Source organism: Capra hircus, chromosome 15, assembly GCF_001704415.2.
Source record: "Capra hircus breed San Clemente chromosome 15, ASM170441v1, whole genome shotgun sequence".
In the NCBI taxonomy this organism is placed as follows: Eukaryota; Metazoa; Chordata; class Mammalia; order Artiodactyla; family Bovidae; genus Capra; species Capra hircus.
This window is the reverse complement of record NC_030822.1, coordinates 2,043,309-2,068,985: the sequence shown is the minus strand read 5'-3', so window position 1 is coordinate 2,068,985 and position 25,677 is coordinate 2,043,309. Positions and strand designations below refer to the sequence as shown.

At 46.6% G+C, this 25,677-nt stretch overlaps 1 protein-coding gene across 1 annotated transcript; it reads right to left on the bottom strand.

Annotated features, from left to right (window-relative positions):
* Window positions 16,165-17,708, bottom strand: LOC102174140 (olfactory receptor 9I1). The gene has a single exon (XM_005690291.3). The coding sequence runs from the start codon at window positions 17,263-17,265 to the stop codon at window positions 16,321-16,323; it is 945 nt and encodes a 314-aa protein (XP_005690348.2). The 5' UTR covers window positions 17,266-17,708; the 3' UTR covers window positions 16,165-16,320.

Below are 25,677 nucleotides of genomic sequence, written 5' to 3'. Positions count from 1 at the left end.
AGATGCAGGCTTGACCCCTGGGTCCGGAAGATCCCCTGGAGGAGGAGAGGCAACCCCCTCCACTATCCTTGCCCGGGAGACCCCATGGACAGAGAAGCCTGGCAGGCTACAGTCCACCAGGTTGCAAAGAGCTGGACACGACTGAGCGACTGAGTTTAAGGTTAAGTTTTCCACATTAGTATTACGCTTGATTCTGCATGTTGAGCAAGACCCCTCTCTCCCAAGACGGAGCGATCATGCCCACTCTTATCTCGTCTCTTATTCTTCAAGTCAAACATTTCCAGGCATTTCAGCAATTCCCGGTGAGCCCTTTCATAATTTATTTTTGTTCTGCTATGAACACGGTTATCATCTGTCTCGGATCTCTTTTTGGAGGGGCCTTGAGAGAAAGCAATTCTGTGAAAATCGTTAGATTTATGAGGCTCTCATTCTGTGTTGGACGTTTCCACATTAATTGACTGATTTCTCTCAATAATCCTGAAATAGCCGTTATGAATTTTCACTCTTGAAATGTGTAGGCTGAGGGTCAGGAAGTTAAAGTGGCTTGTCAAAGGATAAATTGCAAGCGCAGAAGCCAGAGCTTAAGCTATGGTGTCACGACCCCAGGGCACTGCTTCTTTCATCACCTACACTGGTCCTTCTTAACCACCATCCATCTCCTTTAATCTTTAGCTTCTGTAGTCTAGAGGTAGCTCATAGGAAGGGGGTTAACAGAAGTCAGGTTGATTCTGCACTTTCTAGGGGTGAAAATGGGTTCTTTGTTAGCTACTCATTGTTCCAGGCTCTGCACTCTGGAATGATGCCTCTAGGGGGTGGGGGTGGAGGCTTCTCCATCACCCGGAGACTCACCGGGAGGCTGGTTGGAGTCAGGGTTGAAGACTTGTTTGTGAGCTAGGGGTTCTCACCAGCCAAAGAACTTCCATAAAACATTTTGGGCTGTCTGCCAGTTTTGATCCTGAGAATTTCAAGGCTCCTAAGGCAAAGTCAAATTCCTAGTATCTCAGACTGCCAGGCCCTCCAAGTTTCTGGTAATTACCGTATCAAATCTGTTGATTGGCAGTAAGCTTGAGTATCGACCACCCTGGTTCACCCATTGCTCTTGTCTTCGATCGTAAGCGCCTTTCCTCCAGAGCACTGCTATTACTGTGATTTTTCTGTGTTCCTACCTTCTGTTTATTTCTGTCCTTCTGTGGAGTGTTTCCCATCACTTTTCTCTTTTTTACTCCTCATAATGTACACATGGGTGTGGCTATTCACCCCCTGGAGGTCCATCATCTTATTGAAAAACTGAAAACTTTTTTTCATGGCTTTTTTTTTTTTTAGTTCAAATACTTTAAAAAGAGAATTGGATGTATCCAGCTGCCTTTTTGAGAGCCAGTCCAAAAGTTAAAAAGTTGAAATCATATAGCCAGCCTACATGTTAACTGTCTGTTGTGTCCAAAGGGTCAGTTACGTGGTACAAAACAGAGCTTCATGTCTTCACCTGGATTGTGGAAGATGCTGGCATTTTGGTATCTTTTTGAGACCCAAGTCTTGAAAACTCAGCTTGGAACTTATTGGTATAGACATCCTGAGTTTGCACTCACATCTATTATTTTCCAAGACTCTATAAATCCTTATTTCAAAGCAGCATTCTTTATCCTTATTTAGCCACACACCCTTTTTCTCCTTCTTTCCATAGAGATGAAAATTTAAAGACATGGAACCCATGCTTTAGGACACGCTTAACTAAATGTCCTCCAACTCTTTTTGCTACGCTTGTCTCTGAATCATAAGATTAGAAATGTAAGTTTCTTTGAAGCATTTAAAAGATTACTTTGAAAATTTCAGTATTTGGACTAAATAGCTAGCAAATTCAGATTTCTAAACAATCACATGCTTTGTAGACACAGCAGTAGCCCACTGCTTAGTCGGATTTGGACTGGCTAGTCCACCATCTTTTCTCCAGAGTGGGCATCATCTTTCGGCTTCCCAGGTGGCTCATTGGTAAAGTAGCTGCCTGCAATGCAGAAGATGCAAGAGGCGAGGGTTCGATCCCTGTGGTGGGAAGATGCCCTGGAGTAGAAGATGGCAACCTGCGCCAGTAGTCTTGCCTGGAAAATCCTCTGGACAGAGGAGCCTGGAGGGCTACAGCCCAGTGTTGCAAAGAGTCGGACACCCAGTGAACACGCAGCCAGCAGAACCTTTCCGTCCAGCGCTTGCTGCGTCCCACAGCATTTGCACGACTTAGTTGACACAGCCTGAGGACAGGCACCTTCATTGGTGCCTTCAGTAGGCCCTCACTGACCTAAAGAGAAACGTTCATCTGGCAATGTTCTTTGGAGGGTGGTAGCTAAAACTTGCATCTGTCCAAGACGTCGTCTCCACTGGGAAACGTGACAGAGAGAACTTCCCTTGAAACGCAGCTATCAGCAGTCGACTTCCGGTTTCTGGGTCCACGTCTGTCCGATGTCTGATATTTGAGTGTGACCTTGTGTTGGGAGAGTGTCTGGGTGACTGGTTTCTCTTTCTCTCCAGGGTTTGGGGGTCTCTGTGCCCATGGCCATCAGGGTGGGCTTACATGCTCTTCTGCAGTTGGTGGGAGTAACCATGACCCTTAGCAGAGCTCCTGGACTTTATAAACACACAGATGCTGGAGTCAGAAAGGACCTTGGCACGCGGTTCTGTGATGTCCCCCCTCTGCTCCTCAGAGGCCTCGGCCTTTGTGGAGAAGCCGCGCGGGACACAGCAGGGGAGGTAAGCAGGAGGCTGAGCGGGTAAGGTTCAAACAAAGCGGCGTTTCTTGTCACGCTGGTAAACAGGTACTTTATTTCATTTTGTTTGGAAAGGGGGTTCTGACGTTAAAGAAGGATGACCCTCCGCTCCACTATGTTCTTCTCATTTGGCAGAAGAGAACACTGAAGCTCAGACAAGAAGTAACCTTTCCCCGGCGTGCCGGAAAACATTTCCTCCCAAGTTGGTCTTGGCATCTTAGGTGGCGCCTCAGGACAGGCCACTGGGTCGTGAGACAGCAAACCGGAGCTGACAGGTCCGGGCTGGAGCCCCAGGGCTGGGAGGATTGCGACAGCGGAGTGGGGACCCTCAGAGGCCAGGTCTCGAGGTTCCCCAGTGGCCACCTCCGTCTCTGGAACATCCATTTCCACATCACCTTTTTTTTTTTTTAATTGGGGGATGATTCCTTTACAATTTTGTGATGGTTTTGGCCGCACATCAGTGTGAATCAGTCACAGGCTTGCGTGTGTCTCCCCCTCCTGAACCCGCCTCCCCCCACCTCCCCATCCGCCCCTCCAGCTCGTCACAGCACTGGCTCCGGGTTCCCTGTGTCAGCCATCAGCCCCCACTGGCTCTGTCTGGCTTATGGCAATGTGAATGTTCCAAAGCCATTCTCCCCAGTCACCCCACCCTCGCCTCCTCCCACTGAGCCCAAAAGTCTGTTCTTTATGTCTGTGTCTCCTTTGCTGCCTTGCACTTGGGACCATCACAACCATCCTTCGAGATCCCATATATATGTGTTAATACACAGTATTTGTCATTCTCTTTCTGACTTCCTTCACTCTGTCTGACAGGCTCTAGGTTCATCCACCTCATTAGAACTGACTCAGTGTGTCCCTTTTCGAGGCTGAGTAATATTGCATTAGGTGTATGTTCCACAGCTTCCGTATCCGCTCATCTGCCAGTGGACATCTAGGTGGCTTCCGTGTCCTAGCTCTTGTAAACAGTGCTGTAGTGGACATTGGGGACACGTGTCTTTTTCAATTTTGGTTTCCTCTGGGTGTACGCCCAGCAGTGGGATTTCTGGGTAGCACGGTAGTTTTATTCCTAATTTTTTCAGGGAATCTCCACACTGTTCTCCATAGTGGTTGTAGCAGTTTGTATTCCCACCAACGGTGTAAGAGCGTTCCTTTTTCTGCACCCTCTCTCCAGCATTTATTGTTTGTAGGCTATTTGGTTTTGGTCAGCTGTTCTGACCGGTTCTACATGATCTTTTCAAAAGCTTCTCCTGAAAGAAGGTCTTTCTGACCTCACCAGCTGAAACAGCCTCCTCAGAGGGATGGGACCTAGCCTTGGTATGTGCTCTGAATACCTAGTTATTCAACCATGTGGGTGTTAGGGGAGTAATAATATCTTTATGCCAACTATTGTTCCCTGCACTGGACATACTTGGTGCCAACTGCTGCAGCCATCAGTAAAGAATGTATTCCTGTGTCTGCTTCACAGGAGATAGAATTAAGCCTGGACAAGATAACCTGTCTGAGAGGTCACAGAAAAATTTAAATTGTTTCCAAACATTTGGATACTTAACAGTCTCTGGAATATATCCCATCTCCCAACATAGGTACAGGATTTACCCTGCCTCATGGGGAAAGAGCTCGTCCTTTTGCTTTTGTGAGGGAATTCTATGAAGCACTGTGATATTTCCTGTTTTCTGAGCGGATCCAAAGAGACTGCTGCTGTGGTGATCTGAAAGTCACAGAAAATGCAATTACCTAATCTTCCTCAGGCTGATATTACATTTTGCCGGAACCCGCTTTTGAGCACACTCCCAGCAGGTAGCGAGGCCAGGCTGTGAGCCCAGTTTTATCCAGAGTTCCGGGGCAACATTCAAAGCTGCAACCCCAGGCCTTCGGGTATCTGACTGTTTTGCCTTCTTGCTCAGACAACCCAGTTCAGATGGTCTTGTTTCTGAATCATTGAGTTTTCTGATCCTACTGAATTCTTTGGTGGTTTTAACCCCTTATAGGTATCACGTGCGTGTGTGTGTGTGTGTGTGTGTGTGTAAGTCGCTTCGGTCCTGTCTGACTCTTTGCGACCCCATGGGCTGTAGCCCTCCAGGCTCCTCTGTCCGTGGGGTTCTCCAGGCAAGAGTCCTGGAGTGGGTGCCATGCCCGCCTCCAGGGGCTGAGCCACACCTCTTACTGCCCCTGCACTGGCGGGCGGGTTCTTTACCACTAGCGCCCCCCGGGGAGCCCCTAGGTGTCACCTAAGATGGTGCTAAATGTAAACGGGGTTCTTTTTTCTATACGATTCACTGTGATAAGTCGCCTGCCTTCAGTGGGGGTTGCATGGGCCCAGACTTGACTGCAAATCACAAAACGAGCGGGGCAGGGCTCCGTGTTTCCAGGAGACGTCAGCTCCCTTGAGTCGGCGCTGACTCACGGATGTCATCATAGCCTCCTCTTTCTCTCCGTGGGTAAGAAAACCACGGGGCTAAGGATTCAACGCTCAGGAGGGTAAGTACAGAGCAGTCTTGGATGACACCGTTTCGCATGCTCCTTCCTCCGTGAGCCCTTCAGGGAAAGAGCAATGTCACCTCCAAGCCACGTCCGCCGGGGCTGGCAGGAAACGGAGTCGACCCAGGCCTGCTCTGACGCGTCGCAGATGAGGAAGCAGACCCGGTCGGGGAGGGCGCATGTCTCATCTGCGGCCGCACGGCTTCTCAGCTGCCTGCTGAGGGCTGTGAGGGCTGATCGGAAATGATCACCGAGGTAGCTAAGGCGGGGGAGGCGCCTAGGACCACCGAAACCACGCTGCGCTCGATCAGCGTGGTCTTGCCCGTCAGTCTGCTCTGCTCAGGGATTCTGCTTCCTTTGAGACCCAGCTGGAGTCTTACCACCTCTGGGAAAGCTGGCTAAACCCCATACGGATGTTCTCAGGTCTCAGTGAGCCGTACCTGGGTTATTTTCCCATTCGCTATTGTAGTAGAGTTCTGAGCATTAGACCTTTAGTTTAAACATCTGCCTTCTCAAATATTCTGTGGGAGAAGTGTTCAGTTCTTCAACTTATTTAATTTAAAACATTAAAAAAATTTATATCGGAGTGTAGTTGTTTTTACAATGTTGTGTTGGATCAGAAGAATAAACAGCCTTCAAGTAGTGAGTCATCCTGTGGCTCTTTGACCTTCAGCTGGCGGCTTCCAAGGTCACAGTCTTTACTGGCCTCAAGCTAGCAGGATGGGAGGAAGCAGGGCTTGTTGGGATGGTCTGCACCATTTGTTCAAACATTCTATTGGCTAAGCTGCGTGTCCATACTTAGCTGCAAAGGAGGCTGGCTAAGAGGCTAGTTGCTTCACCAGTCCTAGCTGGATAACATGAATCTGGGGGTCAGAGGGCGCGATGAGGTAAGCAACCCTCAAGGTGGCCCCCGGTGATCCCTGCCATCTGGTATGCATGTCTTTGAGTGATTTACTCTTTTGAGAATGGCCTGGATTTAGTGACTCACCCACTCAGTAAATAAAGTGTGATGGGGCGTTACTTTTGAGATTATTAAGTTTCAAAAAAATGCGGGTGCCTGTTTCGAGCTATTCTCTCTGAGAAGTCAGCTGTCATGTCATGAGCTGCCCCATGGGGAGGTCCATGTTGCAAGGAACTGGCATATTTGGCTACCAGTGGGGAAGGATGCCAGTCTCGCCAACAGCCCTGCCTTAACCTGCAGCCCTGGCCGAGGTGTTAATCACTGCTTTGCAAGAGACCCCGAGGCCAACATGCTAATCACTGCTTTGCGAGAGACCCTGAGGCCAACACGCTAATCACTGCTTTGCGAGAGACCCTGAGGCCAACACGCTAATCACTGCTTTGTGAGAGACCCTGAGGGAGAGTCCCAACCAACTGGTGCCTGGATTCCTGACCCTATATAAATGGAGACAGGAAACGTTTGCAGCTTTAAGCTGCCAACTTAACAATAATAGACAACTAACACATCCTCATGGGGAGATGCTACAGATGGCAAACAGAGCTTCAGCACTCTGCTTACTTCTTGTGGTTCTTTTTTTTGCCTTGGATGTTTGGCCCTTGGTTTCTTAGTTTCTTTCACTTGTTTATCTTTCTAGGTGCCTTTGTTTTATCTCTTTACATGTTTTAAGGCCAGTTTGGTCAGAAAATCCTAGGCCACCGTCTTGCCAGAAATGGAAATCCTATTCATTTAAATCTTTCTGCTTTTCCATAAGTCTTTATTGAGCACCTACTGTGATTCAGGAAGCTCACTAAAAATAATGGATAGTTCTCGCTTCCGTGGAACTTACATTCTACCGGAGGTGGGGGTAAAAAGCAAGCAGGCAAATAGAGAGCAGGCCTTGTCGTGTCCTGAAGAGTGAAGTGGCAGGGCAGGGGGGAGAGAGCGCAGCAAGGGAGCTCTGGTTCTAATATCGTGGTCAAGACGGCTTTCTCTCAAATGAGGCAACATTTCAGCAGAGACCTGAGAGAGGTCAATGAATAGTCTTGTAGAATGATGATGGGGAGGTGGGGTGGTGAGAAGGCTTGTGCAGACCCTTTCTTCCTGGAGGTCTGCAGGAAACGTTGGGAAGGACGCATTCTCTCGCTCCTTTCATTCCAGGGGGATTGAATGTAGGGAGCTTGGACACAGCTCAGTGGACTGGTGGATCTGAGAAATCACTGTCGCTTTCAGCCTCTCAAGCATCAGCAGAGCTGTCTTGTCTGGGACAAGACTTCCAGCTGAAGCTGACTTAAGTGCCCTGGTCCCATCTTCGCCATCATGGATAATAGTGTCAGTGTAGGCACTGAATAAATTTTTTGTTGAATGACTCTTCTATACAATCTCTTTCATTTTCTACCCAGCTGTTTAGCCAAGAACTTGCAGGTGTATAGGCATTTAGGCTAAGTAAGTTTCTCTCCTTGTTAAATACATTTTAAAATTTTATTTATCTTATCTTCTCTGACCTACTGACCTTTGGATTGTCCCTGACTGACTTTTGAATGTCCCTTTAGACGACTCCCAAGTTCCCAAGCAGAAAAACCATCTTCTATGATTCTTGGAGAAAGAGCCTAATGAGTAAGTCCTTTTCATTGTTGTTGGGAGAAATTTATTTATTTATTTTTAATTTAATTTTTATTTTGTATTGGAGTATCGCTGGGCTTCCCAGGTGGCTCACTGGTAAAGAATCCACCTGCCAACACAGAAGGTGCAACCTTGACCTCTGGGTTGGGGAGATCCCTCGGAGAAGGAAATGGTAACCCACTCCAGCACTTCTGCCTGGGAAATCCCATGGACAGAGAAGCGTTGTGGGCTGCAGTCCCTGGGGTTGCAGAAAGCTGGACGTTACTGAGCACACACGTCAGTGACTCACAGTGTTGTGCTAGTTTCGGGGGTACTTCAAAGTGACGCGTGGGCTACTTTCCCTTAAGTGATTCTGCACCAGAGAAGGCACAATTGTTCATAAATTGTTGTTTAAAGGTGACATAAACTGGTAAATAAGAGCCGAGTTTCTGGAGCCAGATCCTCTGAGCTCAAATCAAGAGCCTTGCTTCTGTGACCTTGGACAGCTTAACTTCTCTATGTCTTAGTTTCCTCACCCCTAGGAAAAGTGAAAGTGAAAGTCACGCAGTCGTGTCCGACTCTTTGCGACCCCATGGGCTGTAGTCCATGGAATTCTCCAGGCCAGAATACTAGCTTGGGTAGCCTTTCCCTTTTCCAGGGGGTCTTCCCAACCCAGGAATCGAACTGGGGTCTTCTGCATTGCAGGCCGATTCTTTACCAACTGAGCTATCAGGGAAGCCCACCTCACCCCTCAATTCAGTTCAGTTCAGTTGCTCAGTCAGGTCTGACTCTTTGAGACCCCGTGAATGACAGCACGCCAGGCCTCCCTGTCCATCACTGACTCCCAGAGTTCACTCAAACTCACGTCCATCGAGTCAGTGATGCCATCCAGCCATCTCATCCTCGGTCGTCCCCTTCTCCTCCAGCCCCCAATCCCTCCCAGCATCAGGGTCTTTTCCAATGAGTCAACTCTTTGCCTGAGGTGGCCAAAATATTGGAGTTTCAGCTTTAGCATCAGTGCCTCCAATGAACACCCAGGACTGATCTCCTTCAGAATAGACTGGTTGGATCTCCTTGCAGTCCAAGGGACTCTCAAGATTCTTCTCCAACACCACAGTTCAAAAGCATCAATTCTTCAGCACTTAGCTTTCTTCACTGTCCAACTCTCACATCCATACGTGACCACTGGAAAAACCATAGCTTTCACTAGACGGACCTTTGTTGGCAAAGTAATATCTCTGCTTTTGAATATGCTATCTAGTTTGGTCATAACTTTCCTTCCAAGGAGTAAGCGTCTTTTAATCTCATGGCTGCAGTCACCATCTGCAGTGATTTTGGAGCTCAAAAAAAATAAAGTCTGACACTGTTTCCACTGTTTCCCCATCTATTTCCCATGAACTGATGGGACCAGATGCCATGATCTTCGTTTTCTGAATGTTGAGCTTTAAGCCAACTTTTTCACTCTCCTCTTTCACTTCCATCAAGAGGCTGTTTAGTTCTTCTTCAGTTTCTGCCATAAGGGTGGTGTCATCTGCATATCTGAGGTTATTGATATTTCTCCCGGCAATCTTGATTCCAGCTTGTGTTTCTTCCAGTCCAGCGTTTCTCATGATGTACTTTGCATAAGAGTTAAATAAGCAGGGTGACAGTATACAGCCTTGACGTGCTCCTTTTCCTATTTGGAACCAGGCTGTTGTTCCATGTCCAGTTCTAACTGTTGCTTCCTGACCTGCATACAGATTTCTCAAGAGGCAGGTCAAGTGGCCTGGTATTCCCATTTCTTTCAGAATTTTCCACAGTTTATTGTGATCCACACAGTCAAAGGCTTTGGCATAGCCAATAACGCAGAAATAGATGTTTTTCTGGAACTGTCTTGCTTTTTCGATGATCCAGTGGATGTTGGCAATTTGATCTCTGGTTCCTCTGCCTTTTCTAAAACCAGGTTGAACATCAGGGAGTTCACGGTTCACGTATTGCTGAAGCCTGGCTTGGAGATTTTTTTTAATTTGGCTTGGAGAATTGTGAGCATTACTTTACTAGCGTGTGCCTCCACCCCTCTGTGGGGATAATAACTGCACCTACACTGTAGGGCTGCTAAGGCGTCACAGGGTTGTTAAAGACATCTAAAAGTTTTTAGACTTGTGTTTTGCATATAATAGGCATAACTCTTAGCTGTAATAATAGTAATATTTTATTAGGAGTCAGGACAATGAGTTATTAGGTTCTTTAGATTGTAAAAGAGACCACTCAGATTATTTATAGAATAAGGGTCTATGGTTAAGATGTTTATGCTCCAGGAGGGAGACAGGGATTTCTTGAGGGAGTTACTGGCGATGCTAGAACTCAGTCTGGAACACAGTTCGGGACTCGGAAAGATCTCATGTAGCACCAGCGACTGGTCTCTCTGGCTGCTTTCTCAGCATCTGACATTTGCTCATTTCCTCTCGATCTGCCCGTAAGCCTGACTCAGCCCTTCTCTCCGTATCTTATCATCATTTGTGAGTCTCATTTTGTAGCTAACGTAGTCTTTCCCCATATTTTTCAGTTTAAATCCTCAAGGCGAAGAGACGTTTATTGCTCCTGCTTAGTAATCACCATCGTATGAGTCTAGAGCACCTCACGGTTCTCCACTCTGTTCACAGACTGATGAAATCTGCGCCAGGGGCTGGTTTAGTCTGATCACCGGAAGGGCAAAGTCAAGCGCCAGAACCGGAGTTACCTAAGCAGACGGCGACGAGTAGGGCGGTGTCTCCTGTAGTGGGAGAATGACGGAAGTAGAGACATGCTCTTCGTTTACACTATTCCCTCACACTCAGTCTCACGCTGAGACTCAGTCCTTTGTTTATTCAAAGAGTGTGGATGAAATGAGTGCCAACGAGGGCTCAACACGCTAAAGAGCTCCTTTCTGTTAGCGTTCTGGGAGGATGGCGCCCGTTGATCCTGATGACCACGCTCGGGCTAGTCCCCAAAGGGGAGTTTGTTGCAGGAGCCCGGTGTGTCCTGAGGAAGCAAGAACATGACTGTGGCTGGCTTCAGGGCAAGGAAAGCAGGGAACGGGAGCTGTCCGGAGCTTCCTTAGTCTTTTGTTGCAGGGTCTTTAAAAAAATTTTTTTTATTGGGGTGTAGTTGCTTTACAATGTTGTGTTGCGGTTGCTGCTGCTGCTAAGTCGCTTCAGTTGTGTCCGACTCTGTGTGATCCCAGAGATGGCAGCCCACCAGGCTCCGCTGTCCCTGGGATTCTCCAGGCAAGAAGGACACTGGAGTGGGTTGCCATTTCCTTCTCCAATGCATGAATGTTGTGTTAGTTTCTGCTATAGAGCAAAGTGAATCAGCTATATATATATACACACACACACTTTATGCATGCATATATGCCCTCTCTTTTTTGATTTCCTTCCCAGACATACAGAACAAATGTATGGATACCTACCAAGGGGAAAGACGGGGATGGGCTCAATTAGGAGATTGGGATTGCATATATACATACCGGTACTATATATAAAATACATCCCTGGAGGAGGAAATGGCAACCCACTCCAGTATTCTTGCCTGGAAAATCCCATGGACAGAGGAGCCTGGCGGGCTACAGTCCATGGGGTCACAAAGAGTCAGACACAACTCAGTGACTAAACGACAATGACGTAAAACAGATAACTAATGAGATCGTACAGAAAAGGGAACTTACTTAATGCTCCACGGTGACCTAAATGCGGATTCTCTGGGAATAACTGCTTTGTCGTCACCCCCCCCCCCCCCTGACTTCTCTACGTTGGTCAGTCTGGTCTCCTACGCTTGATCACCTGTATGCTGAGCTTCACGACGCCCAGTGAAAAGTTTCTATCCATGTCAGGTGCTGACCTGAGCAGAACAGCTGCAGGCAGGGGGGCAGCCCATCTCAATAAAACAGCTGTTCCCATGTGGAGGGGCACGGAGGATCAGCTTCTCATAAAGTCCAGACTGGTTAGAGGGATTCATCCAGCACACAGCAATACATTCAATAAAAAGGACATCCTTGGGTTGCCCTCGAGTATGTGGGATGCAAATAAACACACTCACTGCTCCTACCCCACCCTCAAATTAAACATGCATATTCATTTATTTCTTAGTTGGAAAGGAATGTTATTCATCTTTCTGTGTCCATTGTCTTGCCTTTTCATTTGCTCATGATCTATTTAATATTTGCTTGTGGCTATGGAACTGTGGCAAGGGCCAGGGTTGACATCAGAAAGTGAACGAAAGAGAAGGGAAGAGAACAATATATACTGAGCAACTGATTGGTGCTGGATTTCTTTTTCATCACTTTATTTAATTTTTGCAATATGCTCTTGAGTTAAAAGTTGTTACATTTGTTTTAGACTCGAGGAAATTTAGGATTTGAGACATTAAAGCACTTATCCCAGTTGTCACAGTGAATTAGGGGTAGAGCTGGAATCCGAATACAATCCTGCTTCTGAGAGTCACGCCTTTGTCTATGGCTATAAACTGAACAAAAGGACTTTGAGCAAAGGCCCAAAGGGACTGTGAGAGAGTGCTTTCTTAACTGCGAAGTGGGGGTCTTCTGTGTAACCGTGGCTTCTGTATTTGCCACTTTCATGAGGCTCAGATGAGACCATGCATGTGCCCTAAAAACGGGTTCAAAGGCAATTACTGAGCACTCCTCTGGTTCAAGCTCTGGACTTGGGGACGAGTTCAGCCTGCAGAAAACAGGCTCTGCCCTGACGGGTTTCTCAGTCTTATGGAGGACTTACAGTTGCTTTCCCCTCTTACCAGATCTTTTGCTAGAGAAGATAATATGCGATGCAGCCTTTTCCTTTGCTCTCTGACCTTGCTCTTCCTGGAAACGGAATGCGTGGTGGGGAGAACCGTGTATGAGGCGGGCAATGTGAGTCGGGAGGGGAGGCCGTGCTCCATATCCTTCAGAAACGAAGGACCTTTTCCTTGAGGAAACACTCCCAGAGGCTCAATTCATCTTGAAGGCATCACAGTGACGTTAAAGCAGGAAACAAACTGAGGGATTAAGTGGGAAGGCGGTTTGCAGGTTTGCAAACTCCGTTGTTCTGGTGTGAGCCAGGAGGAGAGACCCTCGAAGACTTGAGAATCTAGGATGTGAGGAGGAAGGCTCTTCTTGACCACTCCCTTCCTGTGACCATTTAGAGACTCACTTTTTAAACGCTGAGGTATAGTTGCTTTACAATAAAGTGTTGGTTTCTGCTGTACAGCAAGGTGAATCGGCTACATGTGCACACGTATCTCCTCTTCCTTGGATTTCCTTCCTGTTTAGGTCCCCACAGAGCAGAGCATTGCGTAGAGCTGTCACTGCTATAGGCTTGGTCCTCATTAGTTACGTATTTTATGCACAATATCAGTAGTGCCCGTATGCCGACCTCAGTCTCCCGATCCATTTCACCTTCCCTCTCAGTAACCACATGGTGTTCTGTAAGTCTGGGCAGAGACTCTGTCTTACATAACACTCCCCACTTACTGAGGGAATCAGTCACTTCTGCATTAAAAAAAGGCTAGCTTTTTTTTAAAAAAAATTTTTTTTTTTTTTTAAATTTTAAAATCTTTAATTCTTACATGCGTTCCCAAACATGAACCCCCCTCCCACCTCCCTCCCCACAACATCTCTCTGGGTCATCTCCATGCACCAGCCCCAAGCAAGCTGCACCCTACGTCAGACATGGACTGGCGATTCAATTCTTACATGACAGTATACATGTTAGAATTCCCATTCTCCCAAATCATCCCACCCTCTCCCTCTCCCTCTGAGTCCAAAAGTCTGGTATACACATCTGTGTCTTTTTTCCTGTCTTGCATACAGGGTCGTCATTGCCATCTTCATAAATTCCATATATATGTGTTAGTATACTGTATTGGTGTTTTTCTTTCTGGCTTACTTCACTCTGTATAATTGGCTCCAGTTTCACCCATCTCATCAGAACTGATTCAAATGAATTCTTTTTAACGGCTGAGTAATACTCCATTGTGTATATGTACCACAGCTTTCTTATCCATTCATCTGCTGATGGACATCTAGGTTGTTTCCATGTCCTGGCTATTATAAACAGTGCTGCGATGAACATTGGGGTACATGTGTCTCTTTCAATTCTGGTTTCCTCGGTGTGTATGCCCAGAAGTGGGATTGCTGGGTCATAAGGGAGTTCTATTTGCAATTTTTTAAGGAATCTCCACACTGTTCTCCATAGTGGCTGTACTAGTTTGCATTCCCACCAACAGTGTAGGAGGGTTCCCTTTTCTCCACACCCTCTCCAGCATTTATTGCTTGCAGATTTTTGGATCGCAGCCATTCTGACTGGTGTGAAGTGGTACCTCATTGTGGTTTTGATTTGCATTTCTCTAATAATGAGTGATGTTGAGCATCTTTTCATGTGTTTGTTAGCTAACTTTTTATTTTGTATTGGAGTATAGCCGATTAACAGTGTTGTGATGGTTTTAGCTGAATGACGCAGGGATTCAGTCCTACGTATAGGTATATCAATTATCCCCCAAACTCTCCTCCCATCCCGGCTGCCACAGAAGACTATTTAACTTTATCCACTGGTATCTTCAGAAATAATCCTTGTCCCAGAGAAGAAGGCAGAACTGATGGGAGCAAAACTGAGAAGGAAAGGACGGGAAACCCAAGTCTGGCACAAAGGGCACAGGACTGGGGAAGAGAAGCTGAAGACCCCCGGGGCCTCCGAGATACTGAGAGGCGCGATGTCAGTGAGCAGCTTGAGACTTCTGGGTGCTGAGGAATGGAGTGGGGCTGGGGGCAAGAGAAGAAAGCACACTTGAATTTCTGGAAACAAGTGTTACCATATACACAGTTACAATGTTTAAAAACAAGTTTTATTGAAGTATAGTTGCTTTACAATGTTGTGTTAATTTCTACTGTATAGCAGAGTGATTCATTTATATATATATAGAAATAGATACATACACATAATATATTCTTTTTTCATATTCTTTTCCATTATGGTTTGTAAAGGATATCACAGGGTATTGAATATAGTTTCCTGTGCTATACAGGAGGACCTTGCTGTGTATCCCTTCTGTATATAATAGCTTGCATATGTTAACCCCCAGGCATCCCCAGTGGTTCATCCAGTAAAGAATTCGCCTGCCAATGCGGGAGATGCAAGAGGCCTGGGTTCGATCCATGGGTCAGGGAGACCCCTTGGAGGAGGAAATGGCAGCCCACTCCAGCACTCCTGCCTGGAAAACTCATGGACAGAGGAGTCTGGTGGGCTACAGTCCATGGGGGCTCAAGAGTCGGAAGCACGGTCTCGTTCACACATCTGCTAACCCCAACTCCCTGCTCCTCTCCACCCTCCCTTCCCCGTGGCAACCACAATCTGATCTCTGCATCCGGGTGTCTGCTTCTGTTTTGTAGATAAGCTCTTTTGTGTTGTGTTTTAGATCCCACCGTAGGTGTATCTTGTCTCCCTGCTTATTTACCTTCTATGCAGAGCACATCATGAGAAACTCTGGGCTGAAGGAAGCACAAGCTGGAATCAAGATTGCCGGGAGAAATATCAATAATCTCAGATATGCAGATGACACCACCCTTATGGCAAAAAGTGAAGAGGAACTAGAGAGCCTCTTGATGAAAGTGAAAGAGGAGAGTGAAAAAGTTGGCGTAAAGCTCAACATTTAGAAAACTAAGATCATGGCATCCAGTCCCATCCCTTCATGGCAAATAGATGGGGAAATAATGGAAACAGTGAGAGACTTTATATTTTTGGGCTCCAAAGTCACTGCGGGTGGTGACTGCAGCCATGAAATTAAGATGCTTGCTCCTTGGCAGAAAAGCTATAACCAAACTAGACAGCATATTAAAAAGCAGAGACATTACTCTGCCAACAAAAGTCCATCTAGTCAAAGCTGTGGTTTTTCCAGTAGTCATGTATGGATGTGAGAGTTGGACCATAAGGAGAGCTGAGCACCAAAGAACTGACGCTTTTGAACTGTGGTGTTGGAGAAGATTCTTGAGAGTCCTTTGGACTGCAAGGAGATCCAACCGGTCCATCCTAAAGAAGATTGGTCCTGAATATTCATTGGAAGGATTGATGATAAAGCTGAAACTCCAATACTTTGGCCACCTGATGTGAAGAACTGACTCATTTGAAAAGACTCTGATATTGGGAAAGATTGAGGGCAGGAGGAGAAGGGGACGACAGAGGATGAGACGGTTGGATGGCATCACTGACTCAATGGACTTGAGTTTGAGTGAGCCCCGGGAGTTGGTAAAGGACAGGGAAGCCTGGTGAGCTGCAGACCACGGGGCTGCAAAGAGTAGGACATGACTGAGCGACTGAACTGCACTGAACAGGTGAAATAGCATGGTGTTTGTCTTTCTTTTTCTGACTTAATTCACTTAGGATGATAATCTCCGGGTCCATCCACGTTGCTGCTGATTTGCAGTTTTTCACGTGTGCCTGTGTAATTACTATCTCTCTGAGGATGCAGTTTGCATATATTTCTGGTGCCTGTTAGGACAGGTTGATATGGGGAACAAAATGGACCGAGAGAGCCTTTCACCGAGGTCTACATGCTCTGGGACACCTGGAACCTGCCAGCGACCTTTCTGAAGGCTGCTCTCACATCTGCGTTTCTCAGGCTGTAGATCAGAGGGTTCAGCATGGGGATGACCACAGTGTAGAAGACAGACACCGCCTTGTCTTCCTCCAGGGATGTGCCTGAAGCACTCCGCAGATACATGAAGGCAAGGGTCCCGAAGAACAGAGCCACAGCAGTGAGGTGAGAGGCACACGTGGAGAAAGCCTTAGCCCTGCCCCCTGAAGAGCTGACCTTCAAAACGGCCTTGATGATAAGCAGGTAGGAAATCAGGATGACCAGGGCATTGACCAAAATCACAAAGTTGCCAAAAAAGACAATGACAATCTCTGCATCTTTTGTGTCACTGCAGGCCAGCTTCAGCAGGGGTGGGAGGTCACAGAAGAAGAAGTTGATGTGATTGTCGTCACAGAAGGAGAGGGTGAATGTGCAGGAGGTACGCAGGATGGACCCTGTTAGCCCACAGATGTAGGCTCCGAGCACCAGCGCCCAGCAGATCCTGGGAGGCATGGCCTCAGTGTAGAGCAGCGGGCTGCTGACAGCCACGTAGCGATCGAGGGCCATCACCGACAGCAGGAAACACTCCGTGCCTGCAAAGATGGTGAAGAAGAAGAATTGGGCTGCACACTGGCCATAGGAGATGACTGTCCTGCCTGCGGCCAGGGTGGCCAGGGCCTGAGGGGTGATGACCGAGGTGTAGCAGGTGTCCAGCAGGGAGAGGTGGCTCAGAAAGAAGTACATTGGGGTGTGGAGCCGGACATCCTCCTGAATCAGAATGATCATGCCCAGGTTCCCCAGAAGGGTGACCAGATAGAAACTCAGAAACGCCACGAAGAGGGGGATCTCCAACTCAGGACAGTTAGGAAAGCCCATGAGGATGAACTCAGTTACTATGGTGAGATTATTCTTGGCCATGAATCCACACAGACTGGAGATCTGAGGTTGAGAATGAAATGGGAAAAAATAAACCTCAGAATTGAAGAACAGATGTTGTCTCTCTGGTCGAAGTTAGGTTTATCTTTCTGGGCAAACGTACAGAAGTTGTTTTTGAGAAATCTTGTACCTGGCTGACTCTTCTTGGACATCCTGCATTTTTGGGAGCTGAGCCATGAGCTGGTGCTTCTAAATTAAATTAACTCTGGTCTACATTTGGAAATTTCTGTGAAGATAAGAGACACATAGACTCTGAGATTTGGAAATTATCTAGGTTGCATCTGCTGTAATATCCATTAGACACTGGAGTGTCCTCTACTGAACACCATTCCATGTGTTTGTCTAGTTGCCCTGTGAGCTTCTATCTGTGGACAGTTCTACCTGCTCATTCTGTTTCTGGTTCTAGATTCTCTCTCTTTTTCTTCCACACATTGGCTTTAGTTTCACCTCTTCCAGACATAATGATTTTAAACCCTTCTTGTCAGGAAAGCATTTCGGAGGTTGGAAGATGATAAATCTATGCTTTCTGTGGACTGTGCCCTCATTTACCTATTAATATATATGTGTGTGTATAATATATATATATATTTTACTTTGCAGTTTTACTTTTTCATTGAGGTGCAGTTGCTGCGTAAGTTACAGGTGTATATATAGTGACTCAGTTTTGAAAGTTGTGCTCCATTTATAGTCATAAGATACTGGCCGTCCTCTCTATGCTGTATGCTATATCCTTGTAGCTTATTTTCCTTCCTTCTTTTTGCTCTCACTGAACGATGATTGCTTTACCTTGCTGAGCTGGTTTCTGCTGTACACCAAAGTGAGTCAGCTACATGTGTACATATATCGCACCCCTCTTGAGCCGCCCCAGCCCACTTCCACCTCTCTAGGTCACCACAGAGCACCGAGCTGAGCACCCTGAGCCGTGTATCAGTAGCTGCTTCCCGCTGGCCATCAAGTTCACACGTGGTGGCCCGTGTGTGTCCACGCCAGTCTCCCTCCATCCCACTCTCCCCCTTCCCTCCTGTGTCCACGCACCCTTCACTATGTTTGCGCCTCTATCCCTGCCCTGGAAGTAGGTTCATCTGTATCCTTTTCCTAAATTATACATACATGCATTCGTATAGATTTGTTTTTCTGTTTGTGACTTACTTCACTCTGTATGCGGAGAAGGCGATGGCACCCCACTCCAGTACTCTTGCCTGGAAAATCCCATGGATGGAGGAGCCTGGTGGGCTACAGTCCATGGGGTCACTAAGAGTTGGACACGACTGAGCGACTTCACTTTCACTTTTTACTTTCGTGCATTGTAGAAGGAAATGGCAACTCACTCCAGTGTTCTTGCCTGGAGAATCCCAGGGATGGGGGAGCCTGGGGGGCTGCCATGTATGGGTCGCATCACTACAAATGACCCAACTATTATCTAATTCAATGTCTGGTCAATAATAGGTTAGTTAGATGATATTAAAAGATGATGTTTATGGGTCCAAACTAGCAAGTAGTAGATAAGTTCTGAAGGTTTAGTGCACAGCAGAGTGATAGTTGTCAAAATATTCTATTTTAAACTTCAAAGTTGCTGAAGACCATTTCTTGACTGTTCTCACCACAAAGACAGGAGTTATGGGACATGGTGGAAGATATGTTATGGTGGTGATCATACTGCAATATGTGTGTATCAAGGCAGCACATTGTACAACTTATACACTATTATACACCAATTATATCTCAATCATAATAAAAATTATAACTGAAAGACCTTTCTCCACTTTAATTTTTACCACGTTATTCTTGGGTTGGAGGTGTCCTCTGGCTGGGACCAAGGGTCACTAGTGGGAGGGAGCCACTGGCTTATCACAGAAAACACAGCCTCCTTGAGCTGTTCCCTGCACCCCACTCCAGCAGCCTGGTTATGGAGTGAAGTGTGCTCTTCGGGAAGCCCTCTTGGTATTGTCGGGATCCACTGCTGCCATCTCTAGTAGACACTAGCCAGCTGAATAATCTTCAGAAGTTCTCTTCCTCTCCTTGGGCTTTACTTTTTGTGCTGAAACATGACGGGGCTAGATGACATGATCACAGACGTCCCTTCGCTCTCACAGTCCATGGTCTGTGTGTCTAGATGCGTGGGCTAAACGAGGCTCTGCAGAGGACTCCCTCAGCGTGTGTGCCGTTCCCCTCGCGGTGGCGCGCGGCCACCCCACCTCCGCCGCCGGTTGCGCGGTGTCGGCCCCGCGTGGCCGCATCCCGTCGGTGCCCCTCTCCGTCCGTCCGTCCGTCCGCCTCAGTCCCCTCGCCGTCTGCTGCTCCCCGGGGCTGCTCCTCTGTGCGCTCTGGATGTGACTTGCTCAGTACGTAGACCAGCAGCTCTATTTCAGGTGAGCGGTAGTTTGTTTTCTCGTTTAGTAAGTCGGGTCTGACTCTTTTGTGACCCCGAGGACTGCACCCCACCAGGCTCCTCTGTCCAGGGGATTTCCCAGGCAGGAATACTGGAGTGGGTCGTCACTTCCTTCTCCAGGACGTGTTTACTTAAACATCATATGAAATCTTGCATCCAAAATTAATCATATTCCCAAGTTCCTGGTAAACCATTACTGAGCAGGGTGAGATCCTTCATATTATTTTATTACTCTTCTGTCCACCCTCAGTTGTTTCCCAACCCCTTACAGGGATACATTCCAGCATGTGTGAGCTATATATACCCCTGTGTATATTGCTTTTATATTTACACATATTTAAAAATATGTGTTTATTTAAAAAATACTTATTTTAACTGTAAAGTTTACAAACATGATCTTTTTTGTGTCTTTTTCCACATACAGTATATCTTTTTGATTTATCCATGTTGTCTCGATAAATCATTTTTTTCTGATTTTGTTATTCTCTTCTTGTGAGCCCTTCCTAAGAGTGCCAGCCAGGTTATTAAACATTCTACATACATTATCTCATACAGTCCTCACAATGATCCTATGATAAAAGCATCATTTTGTCCTGGAGGGAACTGAGGCTCTGAATAGTTAATTAACTTGTTCAAAGTTACACGACTAGCCAGCTGAAAAGTCCGGATTCTAACTCAGGTCTGCCGTGTTTCAAAGCCAAAGCTGCAGTACAAAGGAGCAATCCCACCTATGGCATAATTACAGACATCCAGTACTTTATGGTGAATTCTCTGGTCTAAGCCAGGCAGTATAATACCTCCCCCCGACTCCATCTGGGAAAACTACCTATGTTTTCTAAATAGTGCCTACTGACACACACATAAGCCTGAAAAGATCGCAGCTGTAGGTTTTCAAGAAAAAAAAAAAAAAAAGAGCCAGTCTTCTTCGTGTATTTCATGTAAGAGCTGAAATCCCAGTCTGGACGTGGTCCCATCAGGTGACACGTTCTGATGCTGTGGCCAGAATCCCTGCTCAGTTTCACCTTGCCTCGTCTGTGTGGCCCTTCCTTCAGAGCCAGGACCCTATCAGTGTTATCAAGGCCGAGGACATCTCACTTACCTGGTAGAATAATCCGGTTGGATTCATCTTAATTTTAGAATCAAACTAATCAAAAGTCATTTAAGAATTTTGAAGAAGCAGCTCAGATTATGCAAATGGATGTATAGAGCTGACAGATTTTAGGTTTTCTTCTTACTCAGCGAACCAGAGGCTCTTTAAAAATACTTCTGGGATGGTTTTGTAGAAGGATGCGGTGAGTGTGAAAACGGTCCCTGACTCGTGACTCTGCACCTGGGCAGCCCCCGGGGCTCCCTGGGAAAGGCAGCTCTGTCAGGGGAAACTCTCTTCTGAAGGTGCTCATTATCTCATCTCCCACGTCAGAGAGGACGAAAACAAACCTTGTGGGATTTCGTGGCAACTCCCGAGTCTCATTAGTCTCAAAGCTCATCCGCAGCTTCTCTGAGGACTGAATTTGTTTCCTCTTCGCCACTGGCCCCGTGTCCAGCTGTCCCGTTGGTGGCTGTGCCAGGAGCAGAGCTCCACTCCGAGAGCTCCGGGTGAAGTTTCATACGCTGCGTCCATCCTGCATCCGTCCGTCCTTAAATCTTAAGCATGATGTCAAGTTTCATCTCAGGATCTGAAACCTAGGCACAGCATCTGCTCTGAATTTTTTAGGAGGGATGTTTATTGATTCCGGAGGAAATGAGGCGAGGTGTGCTAAACATTCTTCATCCCGAGGACAAAGGAAGCTGGCGGGCTACAGTCCATGGGGTCACAAAAGAAGTGGCCACAACTTAGTGAAACAATGAAAGTATGTGCGCTGTATTGTGAATGCTTCCTGGAATGCTCTAGAGGGCACAGTGGCTGTTGGGACAAAATAGAGAGAAAAAGAGGGAGAATAAGCCCGTAGTGATAGTATTCCATTAAACGCCCCCTCCCCTTCCCCGCCCCGCCCCGACCCTGCTCAGTTGTGTCTGCGCTTTGGGACTCCGTGGACTGCCGTCTGCCTGGCTCCTCTGTCCACAGAGTTCTCCTGGAAGGAATACTGGAACAGGTTGCCATTCCCTTCTCCAGGAGATCTTCCAGACGCAGGGAGCAAACCCTGGTCTCCTGCACTGCAGGTGGATTCTTTACCATTTGAGCCACCAGGGAAGTCCAAACATCCCTTTGGGAACTTGCAAAACAGTAGGGTAATTATTGCTTTCATCTCTTTGTGACATATGGGGAGGATCTGAAGCGCTTGATGTATTACACAAATATTACTGTTGTTCCATTATTAATATTAAGCATAGAGCTTTTGTCTGTACTTTTGGAAAGAGACGTGCCTTAGATTGGGTTCTTTAACAAAAAAGTTGAGCCATGGATTTTGGGGCCAGTGTTTCATTGAGGGAGTAGAAAATATAGGAGTGGGGTGGCTGGGTGTTTTCTGCACACTCAAAACTCTGCACACAGTAAAGCCCATTTACTGCGGGCTGCCTCATTAACTCTGGATGCAATGATATCATTTCAGCTGGAGTCAAGCTTCAGCTGGATCCTCAAGGGACCTCTAGAGTGTGAACTACACTATGGGCTCAGTTCTGCCTCTAGCAGGGGTTTGGGCCTTCTGCAGGCCATATTAACTATCCGTTGACCGAGGGGTGCTCCCAGGAGATCAGCATGTGACACTTGCCCCCCCCCCCCCCCGAGTGGATCCCTTGGTTGAGGGCAATACCCCAGAGAAGGCTGCACCTAGGAGCCATTAGCAGTCCACACTCAGAGCAAAACAGTGTGGTACCGGCATAAAAACAGTGGCACAGGCCAATGGGAGAGAACAGAGGAGAAGGCTTTTGTAGAAGCCGTGTGTAAGTGATGTCAGACAGCATCTGCCCTCCTCTGACTTCTGGCGGCTCTGTGGTGGGTTAATGCTGACCTCCTCCAAGAGGGCTCATGGCACACCTGGGTCTGCTGCACCCAGAGCCCTGCCCCTGCGGCAAGCCACTGCTGACCCGGGCCTCCACAGGAGACACTCAGACACAGTTCTGGCTCAGGCTCTGTGGGGTCTCTGGGTCCTGGTGCACACAAGTTTTGTTTGAACCTTCCTAGCAGCTCTGGTGGCTATGGGGTTTGATTCAAAACACCATTTCGCCCCTCCTATCTTGCTGGGGCTTCTCCTTTGCCCTTGGACATAGGGTATCTTTTTTGGTGGGATCCAACATTCTCCTGTCAATGGTTGCACACAAGAGAAGACTTTACACATGGACATCACCAGATGGTCAATACAGAAATCAGACTGATTATATTCCTTGCAGCCAAAGATGGAGAAGCTCTATATCATCACAAAAACAAAACCGGGAGCTGACTGTGGCTCAGATCATGAACTTCTTATTGCAAAATTCAGACTTAAATTGAAAAAAAGTAGGGAAACCACTAGACCATTCAAGTATGACTTAAATCAAATCCCTTATGATTATACAGTGGAAATGAGAAATAGATTCAAGGGATTAGATCTGATAGACAGAATGCCTGAAGAACTATGGATGGAGGTTCGTGACATTGTACAGGAGACAGGGATCAAGACCATCCCCAAGAAAAAGAAATGCAAAAAGGCAAAACTGTTGTCTGAGGAGGCCTTACAAATAGCTGAGAAAAGAAGAGAAGCTAAAGGCAAAGGAGAAAAGGAAAGATATACCCATCTGAATGCAGAGTTCCAAAGAATAGCAAGGAGAGATGAGAGCCTTCCTCAGTGATCCATGCAAAGAAATAGACGAAAACAATAGAATGGGAAAGACTAAAGATCTCTTCAAGAAAATTAGAGATACCAAGGGAACATTTCATACAAAGATGGGCTCAATAAAGGACAGAAATTGTATGGACCTAACAGAAGCAGAAGAGATTAAGAAGAGGCGGCAAGAATACACAGAAGAACTGTACAAAAAAGATCTTCATGATCCAGATAATCACGATGATGTGATCACTCATCTAGAGCTAGACATCCTGGAATGGGAAGTCAAGTGGGCCTTAGGAAGCATCACTACAAATAAAGCTAGTGGAAGTGATGGAATTCTAGTTGAGCTATTTCAAATCCTAAAAGATGATGCTGTGAAAGTGCTGCACTCAATATGCTAGCAAATTTGGAAAACTCAGCAGTGGCCACAGGACTGGAAAAGGTCAGTTTTCATTCCATTCCCAAAGAAAAGCAATGCCAAAGAATGCTCAAACTACTGCACAATTACCCTCATTGCACACACTAGTAAAGCAATGCTCAAAATTCTCCAAGCAAGGCTGCAACAGTATGTGAACCACGAACTTCCAGATGTCCAAGCTGGATTTAGAAAAGGCAGAGGAACCAGAGATCAAATTGCCAACATCCACTGGATCATTGAAAAAGCAAGAGAGTTCCAGAAAACATCTAATTCTGCTTTATTGACTACAGAAAAGCCTTTGACTGTGTAGATCACAACAAACTGTGGAAAATTCTGAAAGAGCTGGGAATACCAGACCACCTGACCTGCCTCCTGAGAAATCTGCATGCAGGTCAAGAAGCAACAGTTGGAACTAGACATGGAACAAAAGACTGGTTCCAAATCAGGAAAGGAGTACATCAAGGCTGTATATTGTCACCCTGCTTATTTAGCTTATATGCAGAGTACATCATGAGAAACACTGGGCTGGATGAAGCACAAGCTGGAATCAAGATTGCCGGGAGAAATATCAATAACCTCAGATATGCAGATGACACCACCCTAATGGCAGAAAGTGAAGAAGAACTAAAGAGCCTCATGATGAAAGTGAAAGAGGAAAGTGAAAAAGTTGGCTTAAAGCCCAACATTCAGAAATCTAAGATCATGTCATCTGGTCCCATCACTTCATGGCAAATAGATGAGGAAATAATGAAAACAGTGACAGACTCTATTTTTCTGGGCTCCCAAATCACTGTAGACGGTGACTGCAGCCGTGAAATTAAAAGATGCTTGCTCCTTGGAAGAAAAGCTATGACCAACCTAGACAGCATATTAAAAAGCAGAGACATTACTTTACCGACAAAGGTCCACCTAGTCAAAGCTATGGTTTTTCCAGTGGTCATGTATGGATGTGAGAGGTGGACTATAAAGAAAGCTGAGCACTGAAGAATTGATGCTTTTGAACTGTGGTGTCGAAGACTCTTGAGAGTCCCTTGGACTGGACCAACCAGTCCAGGAGATCCAACCAGTAAATCCTAAAGGAAATCCAACCAGTAAATCCTAAAGGAAATCAGTCCTTGGAAACAGTCTTTGGAAGGACTGACGCTGAAGCTGGTACTGCAATACTTTGGCCCCTTGATGTGAAGAGCTGACTCATTGGAAAAGACCCTGATGCTGGGAAAGAATGAAGGCGGGAGGAGAAGGGGATGAAAGAGGATGAGATGGTTGGATGGCATCACCGACTCAATGCACGTGAGTTTGAATAAGCTCCGGGAGTTGGTGAAGGACAGGGGGGCCTGGCGTGCTGCAGCCATGGGGTCGCACAGAGTCAGACACGACTGAGCGACTGAACTGATCAACAACGTTGATAGTTTCAGGTGCCCAGAAAAGGGACTCGTTCATGCATGTCCACGGATCCATTCTTCTTCAAACTCCTCTCCCATCCAGGCTGCCGCATAACATTGAGCAGAGCTCCCTGCGCTATAGAATAGGTCCCTGTTGGTTTTCTCTCTTAAATACAGCAGCATGTACATGTCCATCCCAAACTCCCTGACTGTTCTTGCCCCCAACCCTTCTCCCAGCAACCATAAGTTCGTTCTCTATGTCTGTGAGTCTGAAACTTCTCATTTTTAAGAAATTTATTTAGGTTTAATTGAAGGATGATTGCTTTACAATATTGTGTTGGTTTCTACTAAAACATTTCATTTTTGACGTCCAGTGGTGTGAGTGGCAGGTCCAAGAAGGAGCAGGTGGGATATGGCTGCTCCAGGAATGGAGATTCTGCAGAAAACCCTCCCAGGAAATGC

Excerpts from the sequence above, each read along its gene's own strand:
- LOC102174140 (XM_005690291.3), bottom strand. The coding sequence starts at position 17,265 with ATGGCCAAGAATAATCTCACCATAGTAACTGAGTTCATCCTCATGGGC.